The 22,359-nt window shown below is 31.0% G+C and overlaps 1 protein-coding gene across 1 annotated transcript in view; it reads left to right on the forward strand.

Annotated features, from left to right (window-relative positions):
- Positions 1-271: 271 nt before the first annotated feature.
- Positions 272-22,359, forward strand: part of LOC105333406 (arachidonate 12-lipoxygenase, 12R-type) — a 29,571-nt gene continuing 7,483 nt past the window's right edge. The window contains exons 1-11 of the mRNA XM_066070900.1: positions 272-544; positions 3,120-3,164; positions 4,638-4,772; positions 5,998-6,048; positions 7,858-7,955; positions 9,690-9,819; positions 10,669-10,761; positions 10,884-10,995; positions 11,116-11,233; positions 17,888-17,980; positions 19,393-19,450. Coding sequence (XP_065926972.1) covers positions 353-544; positions 3,120-3,164; positions 4,638-4,772; positions 5,998-6,048; positions 7,858-7,955; positions 9,690-9,819; positions 10,669-10,761; positions 10,884-10,995; positions 11,116-11,233; positions 17,888-17,980; positions 19,393-19,450 — 1,125 coding nt within the window. The 5' untranslated portion in view covers positions 272-352. The remainder of the gene's footprint in view (positions 545-3,119; positions 3,165-4,637; positions 4,773-5,997; positions 6,049-7,857; positions 7,956-9,689; positions 9,820-10,668; positions 10,762-10,883; positions 10,996-11,115; positions 11,234-17,887; positions 17,981-19,392; positions 19,451-22,359) is intronic.

Raw genomic sequence — 22,359 nt, forward strand, 5'->3', positions numbered from 1 at the left:
CACGTATTCATTAAATTTCATCTATTTTAAGAATTTTGATCGAAATGGAGGACAATGTTAATAAGTTAAGCCATTCAATTGAGCTTTAAATTGAATTTTAGGTCACTTGAACAATTATTTCAAGGTGTTTTGTAAATTTCTATGTTCAATAAGATGTTATCAAATTTTAAAGCTCAGCAGAAGGATTGGTGTAATTAGGATATCAATATCTAGCATTTACATAAGGGGAAGGCACCTAAATTAAACGGAACTTGATATTGCCTCTCCTTTGTCTTTCGTTTTTTTTTTAAATTTGCACTTATAAAAGGACCAAAATTTAACACATTATCCTATTACTTAAAAGTTCTTCAAAATGGGAAATACCTGTCAAAATAATGTACATGTAGAAAATACCCATGTATCACTACCACAGAACGATGAACAAGTGGACACTAGACAGCGTGATTTACAGGAAGCAAGGAGAAAATATCAGCTAGAACAACACACATTTGGTCTAACGGCTGTCGAACAGCGATTGGTGAATATTGATAATTTACCCCCAATGGTGAGTGAAATTTAATTGCAATGTATATTAACATGCCTTATAATACATATTTGGACACCAGTTATTAATGTTTTTTGATAATACGAAAAATTTATTACAGCTATACACTGCATACTATACATTTATTAGGTTTTGACTGCTCACAAAAAACGTAAATGTTATCAATAGAATGTTTTTGTTGAAGCTCAAATGATTATGAAGATGAACGTACCAGATATTTAAGGAAAAAATAAATATAACCGCTTAATTCATTTTGGAAATGTAAATAATTTTCATGTTAGAACCAACCCCGATGTAATAATTACAAAATACTCATGTCAAATATTTAACAGGTCGGGTACACTACCTTATATTAAGAGCATTATTTAACATGTGACAATATTTTACGTCAAACAGATTCTCCAATCGTATGATGAGTTGCAAAGCATGGCGGTCTACAATGTGTTTACGATTCAAAAAACGCATATGGTTTTTGTCTGTTTTATACACAATATTTAATTGGTTGCCGGAATATTTGTACATCTTGATTTTTACTTAAGAGGTAAAAAAAGAAAGATTACGTACCATTAACTTTGTTTCTTGTTCACATTTAAAAACACTGTTGTTTAAGCTGATCAATGGTTGCTTCAAAAAATGAACAGTATCAAAGGATTGGCTAACGTAGGCATACAAGTACAAACCGAATTTGATAAGGAACAAACTGCGTAGCTGTTTATTGCTGACTTTATTATTGTGTACTAGAAATAAAAACACTTAGGTAATAGCCACGGTAGTAGAAATGCACATATAAACAAATGCAGAAGCGCAAACTATGCAACATATAGTATTTTGTACGTTAAGTATTATGATGGATATATCCCTGTAGAAAATATCAACGTGCATTCTACTAATGTTGTCCCAAGTCTGGGGTATCACGTGAAAAACCGGTAATCACTGCTTCTAATTCAATAGGACGTACCTCTCGTTTGGTGGTATTAAATAGATTGATATAAGTCCTCATATGCCATATTTATTTTAAATATGAGCCTAGATATTGAAGTTCAGACATAATTGTCCATATTAGTTTCATAAATTCTGAAAAATCGTTCAAAATTAGTTTCAAAATGACAATTTAAAACGGTATATAGTTTCAATACGCTCTGTATACACTGAAACTTGTAGTAAACCACAATGCCTTGCAACTCATTCACCTGATTGTTTTTTATCGAAAAAAAGTAAACAGATGGCTAATTCAGTATGCAAAGAACTATATATGATATTAGTCAAAGTTGGCCCCCATAATTCGCTATTTTTAAAATGATTCAGGTACATTAATTTGTTGTACTAATTTATAAAAGAGTTGACATGAAATATGTTTTTCACCTATTTATTTGATTTATATGTACTCACTGGCAGTATATGACGTCAGAAGTGACGCTATTTTTATAATTCAATCAAAATCAGTCAACAATTGACATTTTCTTATCTTTTTTCGAATGGGAAATATAGAGCGACTCTTTGAACATGAACGAACTTTTTGTCACTTATAAGTATTGGAAAGATACATCTTTTGTGAAAATATTTTGTTTGTTCAAGCAGTCGCTCAATATTTCCTTAAAGAAAAACTGCTTCAAAACAAGCCGTTTTATGCTTAAAATGAGAAAATAGCGGGAAAAGGTAAACTTTATGATGTCATATTTTTAAATTGTGGGCACTAAAAATCGAAATAAAAATGATGAAAAAACTTCAAATGTATATTGGTACAAATAAAACGGAGAATTACAGTACAATGACCATGTTCATTAAAGGAGGCATTTTAGGCTCAAACCATATATAGTCCTTTATGTCGACGTCACAATATCTAGTGGTCTCGACCTTTTTAAGGGGCTTTCAATTAATTATATATAAAAAGTGATACTCTATAATAGATCCGTCAAATAATCTACATGTATGTGTGTGTTGGGCAACCTTCACTATAATATAGTATCAATCAAAGAGGGACATGGTAATGGAAACAAGAGATATGAATAAACAATATCAACATAATGTTTTAATTGTATTAAAATAAGCAAAAAACATGAAATTCTTAAATATTTTTTACAAATGTGAATTTGACAAAAATAAATTTTGATTGTTTGTGATTTGGTTTGATTTTACGGGCTTCACAGGATTTGATCACGTGACCAACCAGCTTCATATCCTTGTGAACTTTTTAAATTGCTGTTTGTTTCTTAATCAAACTACAAAACCCCGCAAAAAAAAGGAAATCAATTATGACGTCATATAAATCTTGTCGTCATATTTGAAATAAAGGATAATGTATTACGTTACAATTAAAATCTGTCAGTTATCTCCCTGTAATTGCAATCCTCACAATCCATAGCAGCTTGCTATAAAGGAGAAAGAGGCATTTTACATTTTATGAAAAGGTAATGGATTGCAAACAACGTTTTGTTACATGTATACATAAACATGAATGTGAAAAAAGAAGACAAGACAGGTATTAATAGCGATCAGACCATGATTCTCATATCAGTTATATTTAGCTTGTTTCTTAATCATTTAAATTTTATTAATTTCAATGCATCTTTTGTAGTTAAGCAAGCTACCACATGAAGAGAGACAATCTTTGTATTCCAAGGTAAGTATTAAAGCCCCGCTCTGCTGACGCACTATAGTTATCAGTCTTGGCTGTCCGTTTATCTGTCTGTCCCGGCATATCTTGACTGGAACATTTTTTCTCTCATTTAGGCTAAAACCAGTTTAGACTTTACCCAAAGAGTGCCTTGTGGTAAAGAATGTGCAGTGGCATTTAACCACGTTTCTAGGTCAAATATTAAGGTCATAGCAGACCTCTTTAAAAAATATTTTGCCACTGATCTTGTCTGCCTTAAACTACACAGACAAAGTATCTTTGAGATAATAGGGCTTGTAGTGACCTCGATAAAAAGTTTTTATGACAAAGTTAAGGTCATATAAGATCTCTGTAAAATTAAATTCATTTTCAAGAACACACATTCCATTCCTTTAACCTATCTGCCTCATGCTCCATATTGAGTGCTCGTGATGAAAGAGTGTTCAATTACCTTAAAAAATGTTTCTATGTGAGGTACCTTTTAACGAGGCCGGGTCTAATTTGTTCTGCCCTAGATTTTTGAATGAAATTTTTTACATGAATTTTTACTGTTATAATTATATTCAAAGATAAAAAAATAAGACATTTACCACACCGTTTGTTTAAGGTATCATCTCAAAGTTTGTTAATTTATAACATATGACCCTATGGGATTGTGTTTGAAATGTATCAATTTTTTAAAAACATTTTTTACATTTTTTTTAAAACTTTTGCCCTAGGGATTTCTTTTTCTGTTCTACATTTTAAAGTTATTGCTATTGCTATTAAAACATTTAGACATATCTAAGTAGTAAATAAATATATAACATCAGGTATTAAGGGTCATTAATATGAAATACATGGTAACTGTCTTGAAATATATGTATTAAGCTATTTTAGGCGGGTTTAGAAAAATGTGACAAATGACTAGACTTGCTGAACCCTCTTCACGTTTCCACAATATAATATTAAGTTTACGCATCAAACGAGCTATTTTCAACAAATTTTGCTGAAAAGCTGCAGTTGAAACTATCACGCCATGGTGTCAACCAAGCAAAAAGATGACGTCAGAATACAAATGAAACGCTACGCGAAAGCGTGCGTACTCGATCGGTATTTGGCCTCGTTAAATCTTTTTGAATTTCTTTTTGCACTATAGATTTACCCTCCTTAGCCTAATCTAGCCCATACATTACCAAAAGAAAATAATTGAAAGTACGGAGTGTGCAGTGACAATGAAGTTTTTTGTCTAACGCCAAGGTCATTCAGAACTTTGTATACATTTTTTGTCTGGTGTATTTCCCCATTGGTCCCATCTGCTGTTTACTACAACCACAGTTTGAGTGAATAAACAACAAAATGTGAATCATTTGTTATAGACCAAACTATGCGACACAATATATATGTTTTCTGTTTTTATCATTTGAAATCAAATAGTTTAAATAGCATTACCAGAACCACGTCAGTAAATTTTGAATTGTACGAATCGTTTAATCACAGATCCGTTTTGGAGCTCAGTATATATTTTATACGCTTTATGCGCTGTTTCAACGTTTGGTTGGTTGTGGAAGACAATGGACAATTGATCGAATGATCCAACATTTCAGATTCCCCTGTCTGCTGAAGGAACCAAAGGTAATCGATATATATATATATATATATATATATATATATATATATATATATATATATATATATATATATATATATATATATATATATATATCTATCTATCTATCTATCTATCTATCTATCTATCTATCTATCTATCTATATTTATATGGGAAATAGGTAAGTAGTAGGTACCCCAGTTTTGTTGGTTATGTGCAGATACCCGATGGGCGTGGTTATAATGACACGAGTTATCTGCACATAATGAACAATATTATATGGGGTAAATTACTTGTACCATAGTTTACGATTATTCACTAGATCTTCTTATTATAGTAATATCAGGAGTGCACTTGCCTTTAAACAATACGGTGCCAATGCGTTGGTCTTCATATATGTACAGTATACTCCGTGAATTTCCAAAATGACTTTCTTCTCCCGACAAACATTAATTTTTTTAATTTAAAAAAATCATAGCCATAATGAATAAATCGACTTCTCATTGTTATATTGTTATTACATATTTCATTCATTTTCCGACTTATAGTATCAATATTTGCTTCAAAGAATTAAAATTATGAACACAATTTCATATTTACGAACCCTAGATTGTGCAGTGCTTATGATTAAAATCATATTTGATATTCTGTATCAATAATATACATGTATTGTTTTTTTAAAAGTGGCTGAAAAAACATGTGCATACTGTATGTATACAGAACAAAATTCAATCAATAAGCAAAAAAAGAAATATTATTAGAGGAATGCATGTCGCGAAACCGTGAATGGTAAATGTCAAATCCGGTTGACCATCGCTATTCACTCTGTCCACAAAACAAGTTTATTGTTCAAACGCGTTCCTATCACGTGATTGACTTTCTATAAAACCTAAGTTAGTCGAGTCTGTTATCTGTGTTGAGTTTGGCAATTTTGACCTGGAGGAATTTCTTACCGTGGAGTAATATGAACGTGTTAAAAAACAACTTTGTTGATGTTGTGTTTACTCGAGATAGTGGGCGGAGTTAAAAAAAACGGTGGAGTGTACATATAACCCACACTTTTGACAATAGAAAACTCGCCATGCTATGGTACAGTGTTTAAAATATAATTCATGTTTCATTACCAGAGGTTTCTGAATGCGTTTGTCCATATTTCCATGAGAGAAGGAAAGAATGAGGAAAAAAAGACATATAGCTTTTATTGTATTAAAAATATATGCCAATTATATGTTGATTTTTCGTCTAACTAGGGATGTGAAGTGTGGAGAAAAACAGCAATAAATAAAAAAGAACAGACGGTAGTACGTATGACTTTCTCATTCTTTTTTGATATACACGATTTCCTTTGCAATTAAAGAATAAGAAATTAAATCAAAATTTTTGTTGTAAAAAAAAAATCAGTTGGGGTTTTTAAACAACTGTGGTTTATGTGAAGTTAAAGCACAGTTAGCAAAGCTGCTTAATCCAATTCTGTATAAAATTAAATTTGTGCACGCTTATAAACAATGCTAAGAATGTGTGTAATAGACAACTCCCTGTCAATAAAGCCCTATCTCAATGCAAACATGATGTACACAATATATTTACAAAACAGACGTCATAAAAGGGTATCGCGTTATTTCGCCTCATATTAAAATTCGCCCTTGACGTCGAGGCGAGTTAGTTGTATTACGACTTTGACATCGCTGTAATGATGTTTTTGCAAATCAAAAATAATATTGTGTATATTTTGTTCACTAATATTTCTGAAGTTTGCTTTGTTTACTATTGATACATAACATGCGGTTTGAATAAACTCAATCATTCGGAAGACAAAACCCGACGGTTCCATTTCTAAACATTCCAATTTTGATTTTTTTTGGTTATTTTTTTTGTGTTCCAATAAATTTTGTTTTATTAACTTTGACTATTTTTTTACTTTTGAAGGGAGACCGATTCTCTTAGTGTAATTAGGCGAAAGTTTATACTTTCTAGCTTAAAAATAATTGGTTTGTATGGAAAATTATTTGATACTGTAATGACCAAAAAATAGGACCATGCAGCAAAACGATCATGTTATACCCCAAAACCGTTGCGTTGTCTAGCAGTCAAGCAATATGACTTTCCGGTAAAACTTTATATCTTAGTAATCATAATGTCAAAAATGCAAAACTTTTTTTTTTGGTTTGTCCTGCGAAAATTATTCGATATCTGTAGGTAAAACAGGATCATAAATATATTATGCATTAAATGTATAATACAGTGAACCATGCTGTAAAAAATTCACACTCAGTGAAAAATTCAGTTTTGCTAATAATCTTAAAGGACTATATTCGGTATGGTCAAATATCTGCCCCCCCCCCCCCCCCCCCCAATGTTAACAAATTTTTAAATACTTTGTATAAAAATCAAATCTAAATAAATTATAGTACAGAGGATGCCTATCATTTTAAACTTGATTTTAGTTACCATTACTCATTCGCTGTTTATCTATGGCGTCATATATATGACCAAATTCCCGCAAATTGGCAAACTAATAAAAATATTTTCATTTTTTCTTTATATTTTGCATTCGGAATTATAGAGCGCAGGTCTGCTCAAATACGAATAAAACATATGTTTTTTATTCATATAGTTATACACATCATACTAAAAAATGGTACTTGAGCAAGCCTGCGCTCGATGTTTCTTAGTCGAAAAACCGTCGGAAAACTCCCATATTTTGCTACAAACCATCAATTTTACAAAGTAAGACTATCTTCATGAGGTCCTCTCAAGTATGACGTTGCTGTAGTGAAAACCTTTTACACATTTATTTTCCATTTGATTTCAACTATCTTCCCCCTCATTTTTAAAGCTCTATATAACACTTTAACTTTGGGGGCAAAAAATGCATAATACCGCACATAGACCTTTGTATTATTAACTAATCGGATATAAAAAAAAACTACGGTTTTAACAAACCAAAGTAACTTGTGTCCGGCAATTTGCTTTAACCGTGTTATACTGTTTATTTAAAACTTGTTATAAAATTGTCTTACTAAAATTCAACACTTTCTTTTCAATTTTGGTTTATACATGTAACTGCATGTTGAATAATTCTACATCTTACTCTTTTTTTTTTATCTTAGTTACAACGAATGCAAGCAGATCACTGGTTTGCCTGGCAGAGACTTAATGGAGTAACACGAAATCTCATTCACCGAGTTGAAGGAATTGTACCTCTACAGCAAGTTTAATTTTTTTAATGTATCGATTTTACAAAAACTTCATTACACCTTCATATACGAAAATTGCAATTAAGCTGCTATTTTTCAGAGATATGACCATCATATACAACATGATAAAGAACTGTAAATAAAATGATCAAAAGTTCGTATTTTTCTAATGAAGGCGACATCGTCTGATCAAACATATTTTAATAAATTTTTAAAAATCAAAATTACGACGGTATCATATTCGATCTTTGTTTCTATAAATTTTACAAAATACTTTATTTTGTTGAGAATTGATAAAGCTGTAGATATACTATATATATTTTCATTAAAGAAATAAACAGCAATTTTAAAAGTTCACTGGGATATGAACTTTGTTGGTCACATGATCAAATCCTGTGAAGCCCGAAGAGCTTCTCAGAAGACTTGATCACGTACCAGCTAAGTTTATATCCCAGTGAATGTTTTAACATTGCTGTTTATTATTGTGATCGGCCGATCACTGTTGTGTCCATATGAGGCATCCGGCAAATGCTTCCAAGTGCGCACACATTGCGCTTGCATAAGTAGTTCTTATAAAAACTTGAAGCTTTGGTTTAGTATTTATATAACATTTTACTCAGTTTTATTTCAATTCATTTACCTTAAGAAATGCAAACATACATAAATACAGTTCGACCTGTTAATTCAAGAATGCACATTTTGTCTCACGCGTAAGAATTTCGATGGAAAGATTCAGTCAGCAATGCAGTTGACCTCGGTGAGCTGACCTCGATCATAAGAAGATGCTCCATGAACTGACCTCGATCTATTGATGTTACATAATAGTCGCATAAAACTATTTTAATACAACTATTTCTTTGTATACGTGTTAATGCGCTTTGAAGAGCCCTACTCAGTATTCTGAAGAAGAATAAGAATTAAGACGAATATACATTAACATTTATAATAACGTTACAATTATAAAACTAGACAAGGAGTTTACGAACGCCTTTTCCCAAATTTATTTCAAAATTAAATTTGTTGAAGGTTTATAATGATGAAATTATGGTGTACAGATTCAAAATATTATATATTTTGTAAAAATACAGTACTTTTTTATTTACTTTACATTAAACTGATCATGCTGCTAGCTATCTATATATTATTATTGCCGAGCATTCCTTTACAAGAGGAATACTTGTCTATATTTAAGTTTGAGAATGACAAACCGTTCAGGAATATAACCATGTTCTTACGTTTACAATATTGCAACCGTCAAGAGATAGGCGTGTGTGGTAATCATTGCGACGTCACGAAAACGGTTTTTTTTTGCGTTTCTATAAGTTCATATAAAGAAGCATGAATGCAAATGTAAATATTTTGAAATTTGTTTCCTTATAAAAACCTATAGAATAACAAAAATGTTCGATACTGTTTGAACTTTATATAAAGTCACGATTATTACTGCACGCGTTTATGGTTTGACGGTTTTATTATTGTTAGCATAAAAACACGGTTATGTTAATAATTGTGAACGATTTGTTTTTCTCAAACGTTAATAAATAAGTGATAAACCGTTACGTTAAAAAAAATCATGAAATTGGTTGGTACATGTTCTTTAATGTTTTATATCGGTTTGAAGAAAGATCAAGTACAAATTTATATTCCGCAGTTCAGCAACAATAGGTTATATATAGTATACATATTGACGATCCTGTTACACATTTGGTTTGTACTAAAGTAACATTATAACTTTTGTTTTTAAGATTTGCTCCCTTTTTAAAAACCATTGAATATAACCACCCTTATCTGGCGGAGAAGACACTACAAGTACACATTGAACAAAAGACACTGTACATTGTGAATCTAACAGAAGTAGCTCTTGGAGAAACAACGGTATGTACATGTTTGCATTTTATTATGCAAATGTTACCAAATTACCACACAATCCTTATTTGACTCTATCCTAATCGCCCACACAGTAATTTCAAATTAAATGACATCAATAACATTTCTTTCTTGCAATATACAAATATATATATACTAGTAGTCTAAATTTTTTAAAGAAATATATTCAAGTATTCATGTAATGAAAAGAATAAGACAATGAATTAAATCAATGGATAAAGATTATCTAACAGTTTGAATATAAACAGTCTGTTTGGGGGATGGTAGTAGGGTGAAAGGGGTTAGATTAATTTTTATATATCTTACCTCCTGCTTAATTGTAAGGACATCATTCGTTAATGGCAGTCACGCGGAAGTCCGTGTTCATTTGATACACCGTTAGTACGAAATATACCCCTTCTTGAGCATTATGACGTCATTCTAAGAGTATCATAATGTCAGGTTTTGTACCAAATTTGGAACCTCTTACATTGTTATCAAACGCTTAAATTTCATTTTTCCATTTTAATACAAAGGCAGTCCATATATATTCTTAACATCGTTTGTAGTATACCTTATATGGTTTATACCTGATCAGTAAATTCTATATGGAATTAAATGACCAAGTAGAAAGCATATTAGGTCAACTTAAAGTCAAAATATAATTTGAAAATTTTCATTTGTTGTGCGAGAGTGTGTTTGGGGGGGGGGGGTTGTTTCTGTGTGTCGATTGATATCATTATGTGATGACGTGTTTGTCAAGCACAGTTTCCAGTTGCTTTGTCTAATAAATGAAACTATATTGGACCTGATTTTGCTATTGAAACACGATATTTTTTTCCACTTTTAAAAATAAAGTTGCTTGCACCAGTAGCTTTATTCGTGATATTCAACGGTATGCTGATGCCAGTCGCAGTGTGGATAAACTCGATGGACATTGACATTGGTCAGGTATTTGATTCAAACCAAATTGCCCTTTCTGTTTAATTTCCTTGTTTTTGTTTAAAGTAGTCACCACTCGTAACTATAATGGTACTATAAATTGTGTTATTAACTACCTGATGTTACACTAGGTTTCCATACCAAACATATTAAGTGATGATGAACGACTTCGACATTGGGTGAAGACGAGGATAATATTCAATATGTTAGACGCCCAATATCATGAATCTGTCACCCATCTTGGTAATTTGTTTGATCACAGAAAGCATTGTTTTTCTCTATCCGTACACGAAAAAAATGTATATGAATTATTTAATCACTATAAACAATTTCATAGTTTTCTTTAAATTCCAATTATAATAGGATTTACACATCTTTTAATGGATGGAGTTAGTGTCTGCATGCACAGAAATCTCTCAAAGAGACATCCTATCTACAAGATTCTGCTGCCACACTTCCGATATATGCATGCCATAAATATGTAAGTTGATTTTGTTGTTCATTTTGTAATTTGTTTTATCTTATATTTGTCATTATAGAGGTATTTATAAATTTTAATCTTCGTCTTCATTAGGGCTTTTCGACTTTCGGTCGAAAAGACCTATTGTTATTCTGATGTTTTATTAGGGCTTTTCGACTTTCGGTCGAAAAGACCTATTGTTATTCTGATGTTTTATTATTATTAGGGCTTTTCGACTTTCGGTCGAAAAGACCTATTGTTTTTGTCTTTTTTTATTATTATTATTTTAAGGCAAATTTCTGTCAGCGATTTTTTGAAAACTGGAAGGAATATTGATACAAGTATAAATTGGTCTTACAGCAAATGTATCAGTCTATGAAATACAAGGTTTTGAAGTTCCGGTTCCGGTACTTCCGGTTTTTACAAGGAAAATTGCAAAAATTGTTTGAAACTCAATTCTTTGTTTATTTTTTAAAGGAGAGCATTCAAATTTTAGATTTACCTTTATCATAAATAGTTGAACAAAATTGTAAGCGTAGACAACTTTCTATCTCTTACTGTTTTTGAGATATTAAGTCCTAAACTTTAGAAAAGGGGGGATGAAAAAACAAAAAAATTCAAATGACCTTAAAAAATTTATTTGACGCCTGAATATTATTATGATAGAAGTAATTAACATATATTCCAAGTTTCATTGAATAGTATTGAGTACTTCCTGTTTTATGAGCCGATGAAAATTGTCTATGGGAGTTTCTATGTTAAATTGAATTCACGCGTGTAACGTTCTCTCAAACAGTTACCGTGCAAATATTTTTATATTTAATATTTGCAATAAGGGACCTGATGCGCAGACCGGAAAAGGTCCTGGAAAAAAACGTCTGAAAAATAAGGGATCTGTCGGGGTCAGTATTAAAAACAGCCCTTTAGCTGTATCTTTTTTATTATTCATCCGATTATCAAAATCTTTTCGGTTAATAGTTTAGAATAAAGAGTACAATTTAAAAATTATGGTCCGAGGGGCCACTTTTTGACTCCTTTTAGGGGTTTGAAGGACATAAAGATCACAACTTGTTTAAATTTCAAAATTATTTCTTGGAAGAGTTATCTCGCTTTGCTCTGAGAATGTAGAGTACAAATACTCTTAGCATACCAAGTTTTGCGTCCAAGGAATGAATACTTACTTTGGAATGATTTTTTGAAAATATTCTTCTAAAAATTACAGGTGTAGCTACTTGTTAAATTCTGGAGTTATCTTTCTTTTCACACTGCAGTACTCATAAACTCCTATCTAAGAACCTGGTTATACCGAGGCGATTAGAAAATTTGCAAATAGCTTAGAGATATTTTTTGTTTGACACTTTAAATAAAAAAGGGAAACTGGGGCTGTCGAAAAGCCCTTACTTTTTGTTGAAGACAAAAAAAGTTCTAGTTAGGGCTTTTCGACTTTCGGTCGAAAAGACCTATTGTTTTTGTCTTTTTTTATTATTATTATTAGGGCTTTTCGACTTTCGGTCGAAAAGACCTATTGTTATTCTGATGTTTTATTATTATTATTATTATTCTTTTTCTCGACAGATTTTCCGTCAGCGATTTTTTGAAAACGAAAAGGATTTCAGAAATAACTATACAATAGTCTTATAGCATTTTTAATTGTCACCAGTATGTAAGGTTTTGGATTTCCGGTTCCGGTACTTCCGGTTTACACAAGCAAAATAGTAGAAATTAAATGAATCAATATATTGTTTTTATTTTTAAAGGAAATTCGTTGTAATTTTAGAGTTAGATCAACCATGTCGAGTTGTTTAAAAAGTAAGCCGGCGGCGAGTTTCTATCTCTTATCAGTTTTGAGATTTTAGGCCTCAAACTTGAGAAAAGGGGGGATGAAAAAATAAAAAACTCAGAAAAGCTCAGGAATGTTCTTAGACGGATATATATTGTTTATATAGATGTAATTAAGATATATTCCAAGTTTCATTGAATAGTATTGAGTACTTCCGGTTTTATGAGCCGATGAAAATTGTCTATGGGAGTTTCTATGTTAAATTGAATTCACGCATGTAACGTTTTCTCAAACAGTTTTCAAGCAAATATTTTTATATTTTGTATTTGAAATAAGGGACCTAATGCGCAGACCGGAAAAGGTCCTGGGAAAAAAGTTCTAAAAGATAAGGGATCTAAAGGGGTCAATATCAAAAACGGCCCTTTAGCTGTAACTTTTTTATTGTTTATCCGATTTTCAAAATCTTTTCGGTTTATAGTTTGGAATAAAGAGTACAATTTAAAAAATATGGTCCGAGGGGGCACTTTTTGACTCCTTATAGGGGTTTTAAGGGTCTGAAAATGATAACTTTATCACATTCCAAAAAATTAAAATTCAAGAGTTATCTCGCTTTGCTCAATGAATGATTAGCATTAGAGCTTTTGGCATACCAAAACTCTTCAATCTTAAATGAGTACTTTGTTATATATGAATTTTTAGAACTTTTATTTCAGGAAACAAACGATATAGTTGGATAAAAAATTCTGAAGTTGTCTTTCTTTGGGCATTTAATTTCTGAAATGCTAACGTGTGGGTGTATGCTCATGATATTTTCCTAATTTTTAATATACAGATTCTGAGAGAAAATATGATAAATTTAATTAAGGGGTTTTAAGGGCTGTCGAAAAGCCCTTCCTTTTTGTTGGAGACAAAAATAGGTCTAGTTATTATTATTATTTTTCTCGACAGATTTCTGTCAGCGATTTTTTGAAAACTGTAAGATATATTGATACAGTTTTGGGACGGTCTAACAGCAAATCTATCAATCTATGGAATGTAAGGTTTTTAACTTCCGGTTCTGGTAGTTCCGGTTTTTACAAGGAAAAATGTAAAAATTGATTAAAACGCAATACTTTGATTAGTTTTTATATTAGAATGTTCACATTTTAGAATTAGATGCATCTTGTCTTTCTGTACAAAAATGTCAGCGTAGGCATCTTTTTATATCTTACCGTTTTTGAGATATAAAGTCCTAAACTTTAGAAAAGGGGGGATGAGAAAGCAAAAAAAATTAAATGACCTTTAAAAAATTATTTAACGCCTAAATATTATTAACATAGATGTAATTAAGATATATTCTAAGTTTCATTAAAATATATTGACTACTTCCTGTTTTATTGGTCAATGAAAATCGCCTATGGGAGTTTCAATGTTAAACAAAAATCACGCGTGGTTCGTTTTCTCAAAAGCTTTTCAAGTAATTGCTACAATATTTCATCTTTATAATGACACACACAATCTGCAGACCTGAAAAAGTTTTGGGTAGACAACTCGAAAAAATTAGGGATCTGCAGGGGCCAAAGTGCAAAACAGCTTTTTAGCTGTAACTTTTTTACCTTTCATCCGATTTCAAAAATCTTTTCAGTTTATTGTTTAGGGTAAAGAGTACAATTTTAAAATTATGATCCGAGGGGCCACTTTTTGAGTCCTTATAGGGGTTTGAAGGACCTAAAGATCAGAAATTGTTCAAATTTCAAATTTTTTTTTAGAAAGAGTTGTCTCGCTTTGTTGTAAGATTAAGGAGCATGAATACTGTAGGCATACCAAATTTGGTGTCCAGGGAATGAATACTTACTTCAATATAATTTTTTGAAAATATTTTTCTTAAAATTTAAAGTGTAGCTACCTGTAAAGTTCTGGAGTTATCTTTCTTTTCACATTGCACTACTCAGAAGTTGCTATCTAAGCAACTTGGGATACCAAGGCGTATAGAACACTTGGAAATAAACTAGAGAATATTTTTTTTGAACATTTAATTAAAAGGGGATAATGGGGCTGTCGAAAAGCCCTTACTTTTTGTTGAAGACAAAAAAAAGTTCTAGTTATTATTATTCTTTTTCTCGACAGAATTTCCGTCAGCGATTTTTTTAAAACGGAAAGGATTTCAGAAATAACTATACAATAGTCTTATAGCATTTTTAAATGTCACCAGTATGTAAGGTTTTGGATTTCCGGTTCCGGTACTTCCGGTTTACACAAGCAGAATAGTAGAAATTAAATGAATCAATATATTGTTTTTATTTTTAAAGGAAATTCGATGTAACTTTAGAGTTAGATCAACCATGTCGAGTTGTTTAAAAAGTAAAGCGGCGGCGAGTTTCTATCTCTTATCAGTTTTGAGATTTTAGGCCTCAAACTTGAGAAAAGGGGGGATGAAAAAATAAAAAACTCAGAAAAGCTTAGGTATGTTCTAAGACGGATATATATTGTTTAGATAGATGTAATTAAGATATATTCCAAGTTTCATTGAATAGTATTGAGTACTTCCGGTTTTATGAGCCGATGAAAATTGTCTATGGGAGTTTCTATGTTAAATTGAATTCACGCATGTAACGTTTTCTTAAACATTTTTTAAGCAAATATTTTTATATTTTGTATTTGCAATAAGGGACCTAATGCGCAGACCGGAAAAGGTCCTGGGAAAAAAATTCTAAAAAATAAGGGATTTGAAGGAGTCAATATTAAAAACGGTCCTTTAGCTGTAACTTTTTTATTGTTTATCTGATTTTCAAAATCTTTTCGGTTTATAGTTCAAAATAAAGACTACAATTTAAAAAATATGGTCCGAGGGGGCACTTTATGACTCCTTAAAGGGGTTTTAAGGGCCTGAAAATGATAACTTTATCACATTTAAAAAAAAAATCAAATTCAAGAGTTATCTCGCTTTGCTCAATGAATGATTAGCATTAGAGCTTTAGGCATACCAAAACTCTTGGATCTTAAATGAGTATTTTCTTATATATGAATTTTTAGAACTTTTATTTCAGGAAACAAACGATATACTTGGATAAAAAATTCTGAAGTTGTCTTTCTTTGGGCATTTAATTTCTTAAATGTTAACGTGTGGGTATATGCTCATGATATTTTTTTAATTTTTAATATACAGATTCTGAGAGAAATATGATAAATTTAAATAAGGGGTTTTAAGGGCTGTCGAAAAGCCCTTCCTTTTTGTTGGAGACAAAAATAGGTCTAGTTATTATTTTTCTTTTTCTCGACAGATTTTCCGTCAGCGATTTTTTTAAAACGGAAAGGATTTTAGAAATAACTATAAAATAGTCTTTTAGCATTTTTAAATGTCACCAGTATGTAAGGTTTTGGATTTCCGGTTCCGGTACTTCCGCTTTACACAAGCAAAATAGTAGAAATTAAATGAATCAATATATTGTTTTTATTTTTAAAGGAAATTCGTTGTAATTTTAGAGTTAGATCAACCATGTCGAATTGTTCAAATAGTAAAGCGGCGGCGAGTTTCTATCTCTTATCAGTTTTGAGATTTTAGGCCTCAAACTTGAGAAAAGGGGGGATGAAAAAATAAAAAACTCAGAAAAGCTTAGGAATGTTCTCAGACGGATATATATTGTTTAAGTAGATGTAATCAAGATATATTCTAAGTTTCATTGAATAGTATTGAGTACTTCCGGTTTTATGAGCCGATGAAAATTGTCAATGGGAGTTTGTATGTTAAATTGAATTCACGCATGTAACGTTTTCTCAAACAGTTTTCAAGCAAATATTTTTATATTTTGTATTTGCAATAAAGGACCTAATGCGCAGATCGGAAAAGGTCTTGGGGAAAAAATTCCGAAAAATAAGGGACCTGAAGGGGTCAATATTAAAAACGGCTCTTTAGCTGTAACTTTTTTATTGTTTATCCGATTTTCAAAATCTTTTCGGTTTATAGGTCAAAATAAAGAGTACAATTTAAAAAATATGGTCCGAGGGGCCACTTTTTGACTCCTTATAGGGGTTTTAAGGGTCTGAAAATGATAACTTCATCGCAATTCAATTTCAAGAGTTATCTCGCTTTGCTCAATAAATGATTAGGATAGATATTGTGTTAATAGACGTAATTAAGACATATTCCAAGTTTCGTTGAATTGTGTCTAGTACTTCCGGTTTTATGAGCCGATGAAAATTGTCTATGGGAGTTTCCATGTTAAATTGAATTCACGCATGTACCGTTTTCTCAAACAGTTTTTAAGCAAAAATTTTTATATTTTGTACTTGTAATGAGGGACCTAATGCGCAGACTGGAAAAGGTTTTAGGAAAAAAAATCCGAAAAATAAGGGACCTGAAGGGGTCAGTATTAAAAACAGCCCTTTAGCTATAACTTTTTTCTTACTCATCCAATTTTCAAACTCTTTTCAGTTATTAGTTTAGAATAAAGAGTACAATTTAAAAATTAGGTCCAAAGGCCACTTTTTTTACTCCTTATAGGGGTTTTAAGGGCCTGAAAATGATAACTTTATTACATTTAAAAAAATTAAAATTTAAGAGTTATCTCGCTTTGCTCAATGAATGATTAGCATTAGAGCTTTTGGCATACCAAAACTCTTGAATCTTAAATAAGTACTTTCTTATATTTGAATTTTTAGAACTTTTATTTCAGGAAACAAACGATATAGTTGGATAAAAAATTCTGAAGTTGTCTTTCTTTGGGCATTTAATTTCTTAAATGTTAACGTGTAGGTATATGCTCATGATATTTTCCTAATTTTTAATATACAGATTCTGAGAGAAAATATAATAAATTTGAATAAGGGGTTTTAAGGGCTGTCGAAAAGCCCTTCCTTTTTGTTGGAGACAAAAATAGGTCTAGTTATCATTATATTTATCACTTGTGCATATTAAGAGCTGCCAGGGATGATTTACTTCCACGAGGAGGTTACATTGAGAAGAACATGTACATTAGACGTATATTAATGTTGAAGCTAATAGCAAAACAGTAAGTTGAACAGCTTATATTATTAGGAAATTGACTAAAGGGACAGGTGCAGCCATCTTGTACATTTGACAATCAAATTTAGAATGTATTAAGTTTCTTAACATTTCTTGAACTAGCTTGTTCCTGTTCGAAATAGACCAAACCTGTTGCCAAAAGATACTAAAGCAATAATCATGAAGTTTTACATGTTGTTTTGTATGCTCATTATGCATACAAGAACAGAACATTGCCTTTTTAATTCACATACATGTGTTGAACTGCGCAGCTACAGACTTAAAGATTTAATTAATCTGACAAATTTTTTAGAAAAGGTCATTGATGTTAGTCTTTACAACCATTTCTTGAAAAAAAAAATCTAAGGTTGTTCGTTTTAGTTGTAATTTTCCTCAAAATACGATACATTATTCTTAAAATTGGTCTACAAAACTATCAATTCTCACGAGATTTATTTGTCTGTATCTATGAAAGTAAAATTGAGATATATCTTCATTGAAAAATACATGGATTTATTTTTAGAGACAATTAATTTTTTATACCCATACCCTACTTCCAAAAATAATTTATTTTAATTTGAACTTATAGAACAAGAAAAAAATAATAATTTATTGGGACCGGTATTGAAGTATAGAGATGTTACATTTAACACGGATTGTTGAATTTTTTAATTACCGTTTATTTTTTTTTTCTATGCAAATAAAATGTCAATGTGCCTTTATAGACACAGGAGGTCTAAGTAAAGACTTGATTTTCTTGTTATTAACATTGATCAAATGCCGAAGGATAAAAAAAGGTTTCCTATTATGAGGCGAAGCTACAACTTTAATTTGAAAGATTTAATCATCTTCTCAACATTTTTTTTAAAGAGGACATCAATGAACTTCTTTTATATTTCGTCAGATTTCTAAATTTTTAAAGTAAGTCTAAATGAGTTCTAAATCTGTTGTAAAAGATTAAAAAGGCATTCTTTTCTGTTCTTGTATGCATAATTTGCGAAAAAAAACCAACAGATAAAAAATCATATTTACTGCTTTTCTTATCTTTTGCAATTGGCAACAATTTTGATCAGTTTCGGACAGGGACAATCCAGTTTAAAAAAGTGTTTGTATTCTTACCCTCAAGTATTCAAGATGACTGCACATCCTCCTTAAGATATAAAAAAAATATAGTATGGAAAACTTTTATCCACATTTTTTGAAACAACTCATTAATCATAGAAATACCTATGAGTTTACTTAAGGAGAAATTTGTAGCATATAAAAATATTAACAATGCTTTTGAATCAAAGATTAATGAGATAATATAATACATGAAAGCTATTTGTATTGTAAACAAAAATGCCTAACAATTGAGACCATTTGTTCTTTAATTGACTAACCTAACTCTTTTTGAGTTTTTGTTTAATCAATTTCTAGCAACGAAAACTGGGTGTATGATCCTATTCAGACCAGCCTGGAGAACAGAGGGGCAATGGTACTTTCTATTTTATTCCTGTCTGTCTGTCTGTCTGTCTGTTTCTCTGTCTGTCTGTCTGTCTCTCTCTCTCTCTCTCTATCTCTCTCTCTCTCTCTCTCTCTGCATGTTGTTACTTTTAACACAATCCAAAATCCAAATAAAAAAGAAAAGCCAAAATTCCCTTTTTAACCCACATTTTCATATTTGCAGCTATTTCCACCTTTTTTGCAAAATATAAGAATTTTAGAGCTAGAGTTCATGGATCTTTTATGCATCAAAAAGCCATTTAAATGATGAACATCCCTCATAAACTAAAATCTCTACGTAACAGTTCCTCTTTTCAATTCAACAGAAAATCTTGACAGGTCGTCTAAGGAGCATTCTCATTTTTACTTCAACTGAAATCTTTACGTAACACCTGAGGATATTTCCTCGTTCCATATACTGAGATAATCAATAAATAACTGAATAACGTTCCTCCCTCTATTGTATTAAAATAATAAAGCCATAAGAACATCTGAAATGCCTACATCACAAAATCCTCCAATGTTTAATTAATCCTCAAACTGCTTAAACATCCCTGCAAGCCAAAATTAAAATCTTGACAATTCATCTGAGGAACGTTCCTCTTTTCTCTTACAATAAACTAAAACCTTTACAGGTGATATGAGAAACATAACTTTTTTTACTTTATGTGAAAGCAATATAAAACATCCGAGGAACAGCAAAACAGTTAAAATAGTTATCTAAAATTTTATAATTAATATGTTATACTCTGTGTATATATGAGTGAAACATTGAACATATTAAAAATTTAAAACATCAAAACTCTTACCAATTATTTAGAACAAACCTGTTTTGTTATTGACATAATTAATTAATACTTATGAAAGTTCAGAATTATGGAGAAAGACTATTTTTAAAGACGAAAAGAACAAAACATGTTTGACTTATTAAGACTGAGAAAAAAAGTACAACAGTAATCATTGCCAATAGGGGGTAGACTGCTTATGGCGGGGTAGGGAGTAGAAATCTTTTTTTTTTATTTTAGATGTACTTGCATTCTCAATAACTATCTCATAACCCTCAGGGGGATACCTACCTCCTCCTTTCTCAATCCACAAATATTATAATCTAGAAAAAAAGTCTTAATTGTATACAAATAATTAAAAAAAAAAGGATCGAAGAATTGAACTTTTGTTCTTAGCACATCTTTCCTTCGGCTCGATCAATAGTAGCAATGATCCTGCTAACAGGTAGCATTATGATCGTATTATCATTGAATAATTAATGAAAATGAATTGGAATTTTAAACGGCTATCATATCAAAAAGGTGCACATGAGCAGAAAATGCCACAATTTTACAATTAATTCTTCTTTAAATAAATTAAAACTCTCAAATTCCTACATTTATCTATCTTTAAAACCTAGGTGAAGGGTGCGGTGGTCTGTAGATGACCATGGAGATATACAAAATCCACACACGAGGCAATGAAAATCAATACTCAATCTAAAACAACGCAAACAAATATGCAAAGAACATACAGAGACGTTGTAACAATTGACATTATACCTTGAACTCATGTAAGGGCAATACATAATTAGTTATAAATGTATTATTGTTAGATGTTTTTATTTCTTGTTTTAATCTCTTATTCTCCTTGTTCAAAACATTCACGTTATAGTTTGTTGGAGTAAATGCCACACCTTTGCTTAAAATGAATTACAAAATAATACCTAATATGTGTATTATTTTGTAATAAAAGACAAATGTAAAAATTTATACTGGTCCATTTTACGGGTTGAGCATTTTACGAGATGACACCGGGCATGTAACATTTTCTGATGATGATAGTACATGGATTTCTGAGCTGTTAAGTAGGCCTCAAGTGTCCCTCAAACTTAAATATGGTATATACTGTGTTCAATAAATAACACTCTTAGGGTGCAATTTTTGTCCAATTGAAATCATTCAATGACTTTATATATATTTAAACACTCAAATCATTTCTCAATTTTCTGGTTGAACATTTATGTCAACATTGCGACAACAATACCTTCTCTACAGAAGAGCGCAACAAGGGAGATAATTCTATTAATAGTAATGAAAATAAATGTAATGAATAGGAGTTCTGTCAGAAAATGTGATTAAATAGACAAGTATATTTTTCCATTTTATTCATATATATTGACTATATTAACTAAAAAAAATTAAAACCCAGAACATTTTCATTTCATTTGTAATTAGGTAATTTTGTTCATTCATTAACTTTTATTCCTTGAGAGTCAAAAGGTGAGTTTAATATATTATAATCAGTAAGAAAATTTAAAAAGTTTCCTATAAATACAAAAAGTCTAAACATGAAGCGTCACTGCAACAACTAATTGATCGAACTTCTTCTTTAAGGGTATATTCTTCTTTTTTCCAAATGTTGTTCACACATTTTATAATTAGTTATTGAATTGATTTCTTTCCTTAAATTGTCTGTATCTTAGAGGCATATTAACCGGAATGCAATACTGGCTGTTATTATACATGTAATAGAAACATCCAGAGGAAAAACAAATATTATATATCTAACTCTAATAAATAGGTGTCCTTTAAAGCTGTAATAAAATTCTGTTCATTCTTGAAACTTTCTACCACTACTTTTTTTTCCATATTTGCATGGTTTTTCTCGTAGACGTGCTCTAAATTTAGTCTTTCATACATGGCTTGCAAGAGCCAAAGTTTATCTTATGTTCATATCGCTGTTCATGCTGTTGGACTGGCTTGATGGCCTCTGAACTTATCCATATCCCTCTGAAATTCCTGTTGATTTCCTCCCAGTGGGATATCGAGATCTTCTAGAGAACCAAAAGATGATACAAAGTTGCTTTTTAACTCATCGTTGGTTAAACTCCTGATATACCCCCCGCATACGAGG

This window comes from Magallana gigas, chromosome 9 (genome assembly GCF_963853765.1).
Source record: "Magallana gigas chromosome 9, xbMagGiga1.1, whole genome shotgun sequence".
NCBI classification, from domain to species: domain Eukaryota; kingdom Metazoa; phylum Mollusca; class Bivalvia; order Ostreida; family Ostreidae; genus Magallana; species Magallana gigas.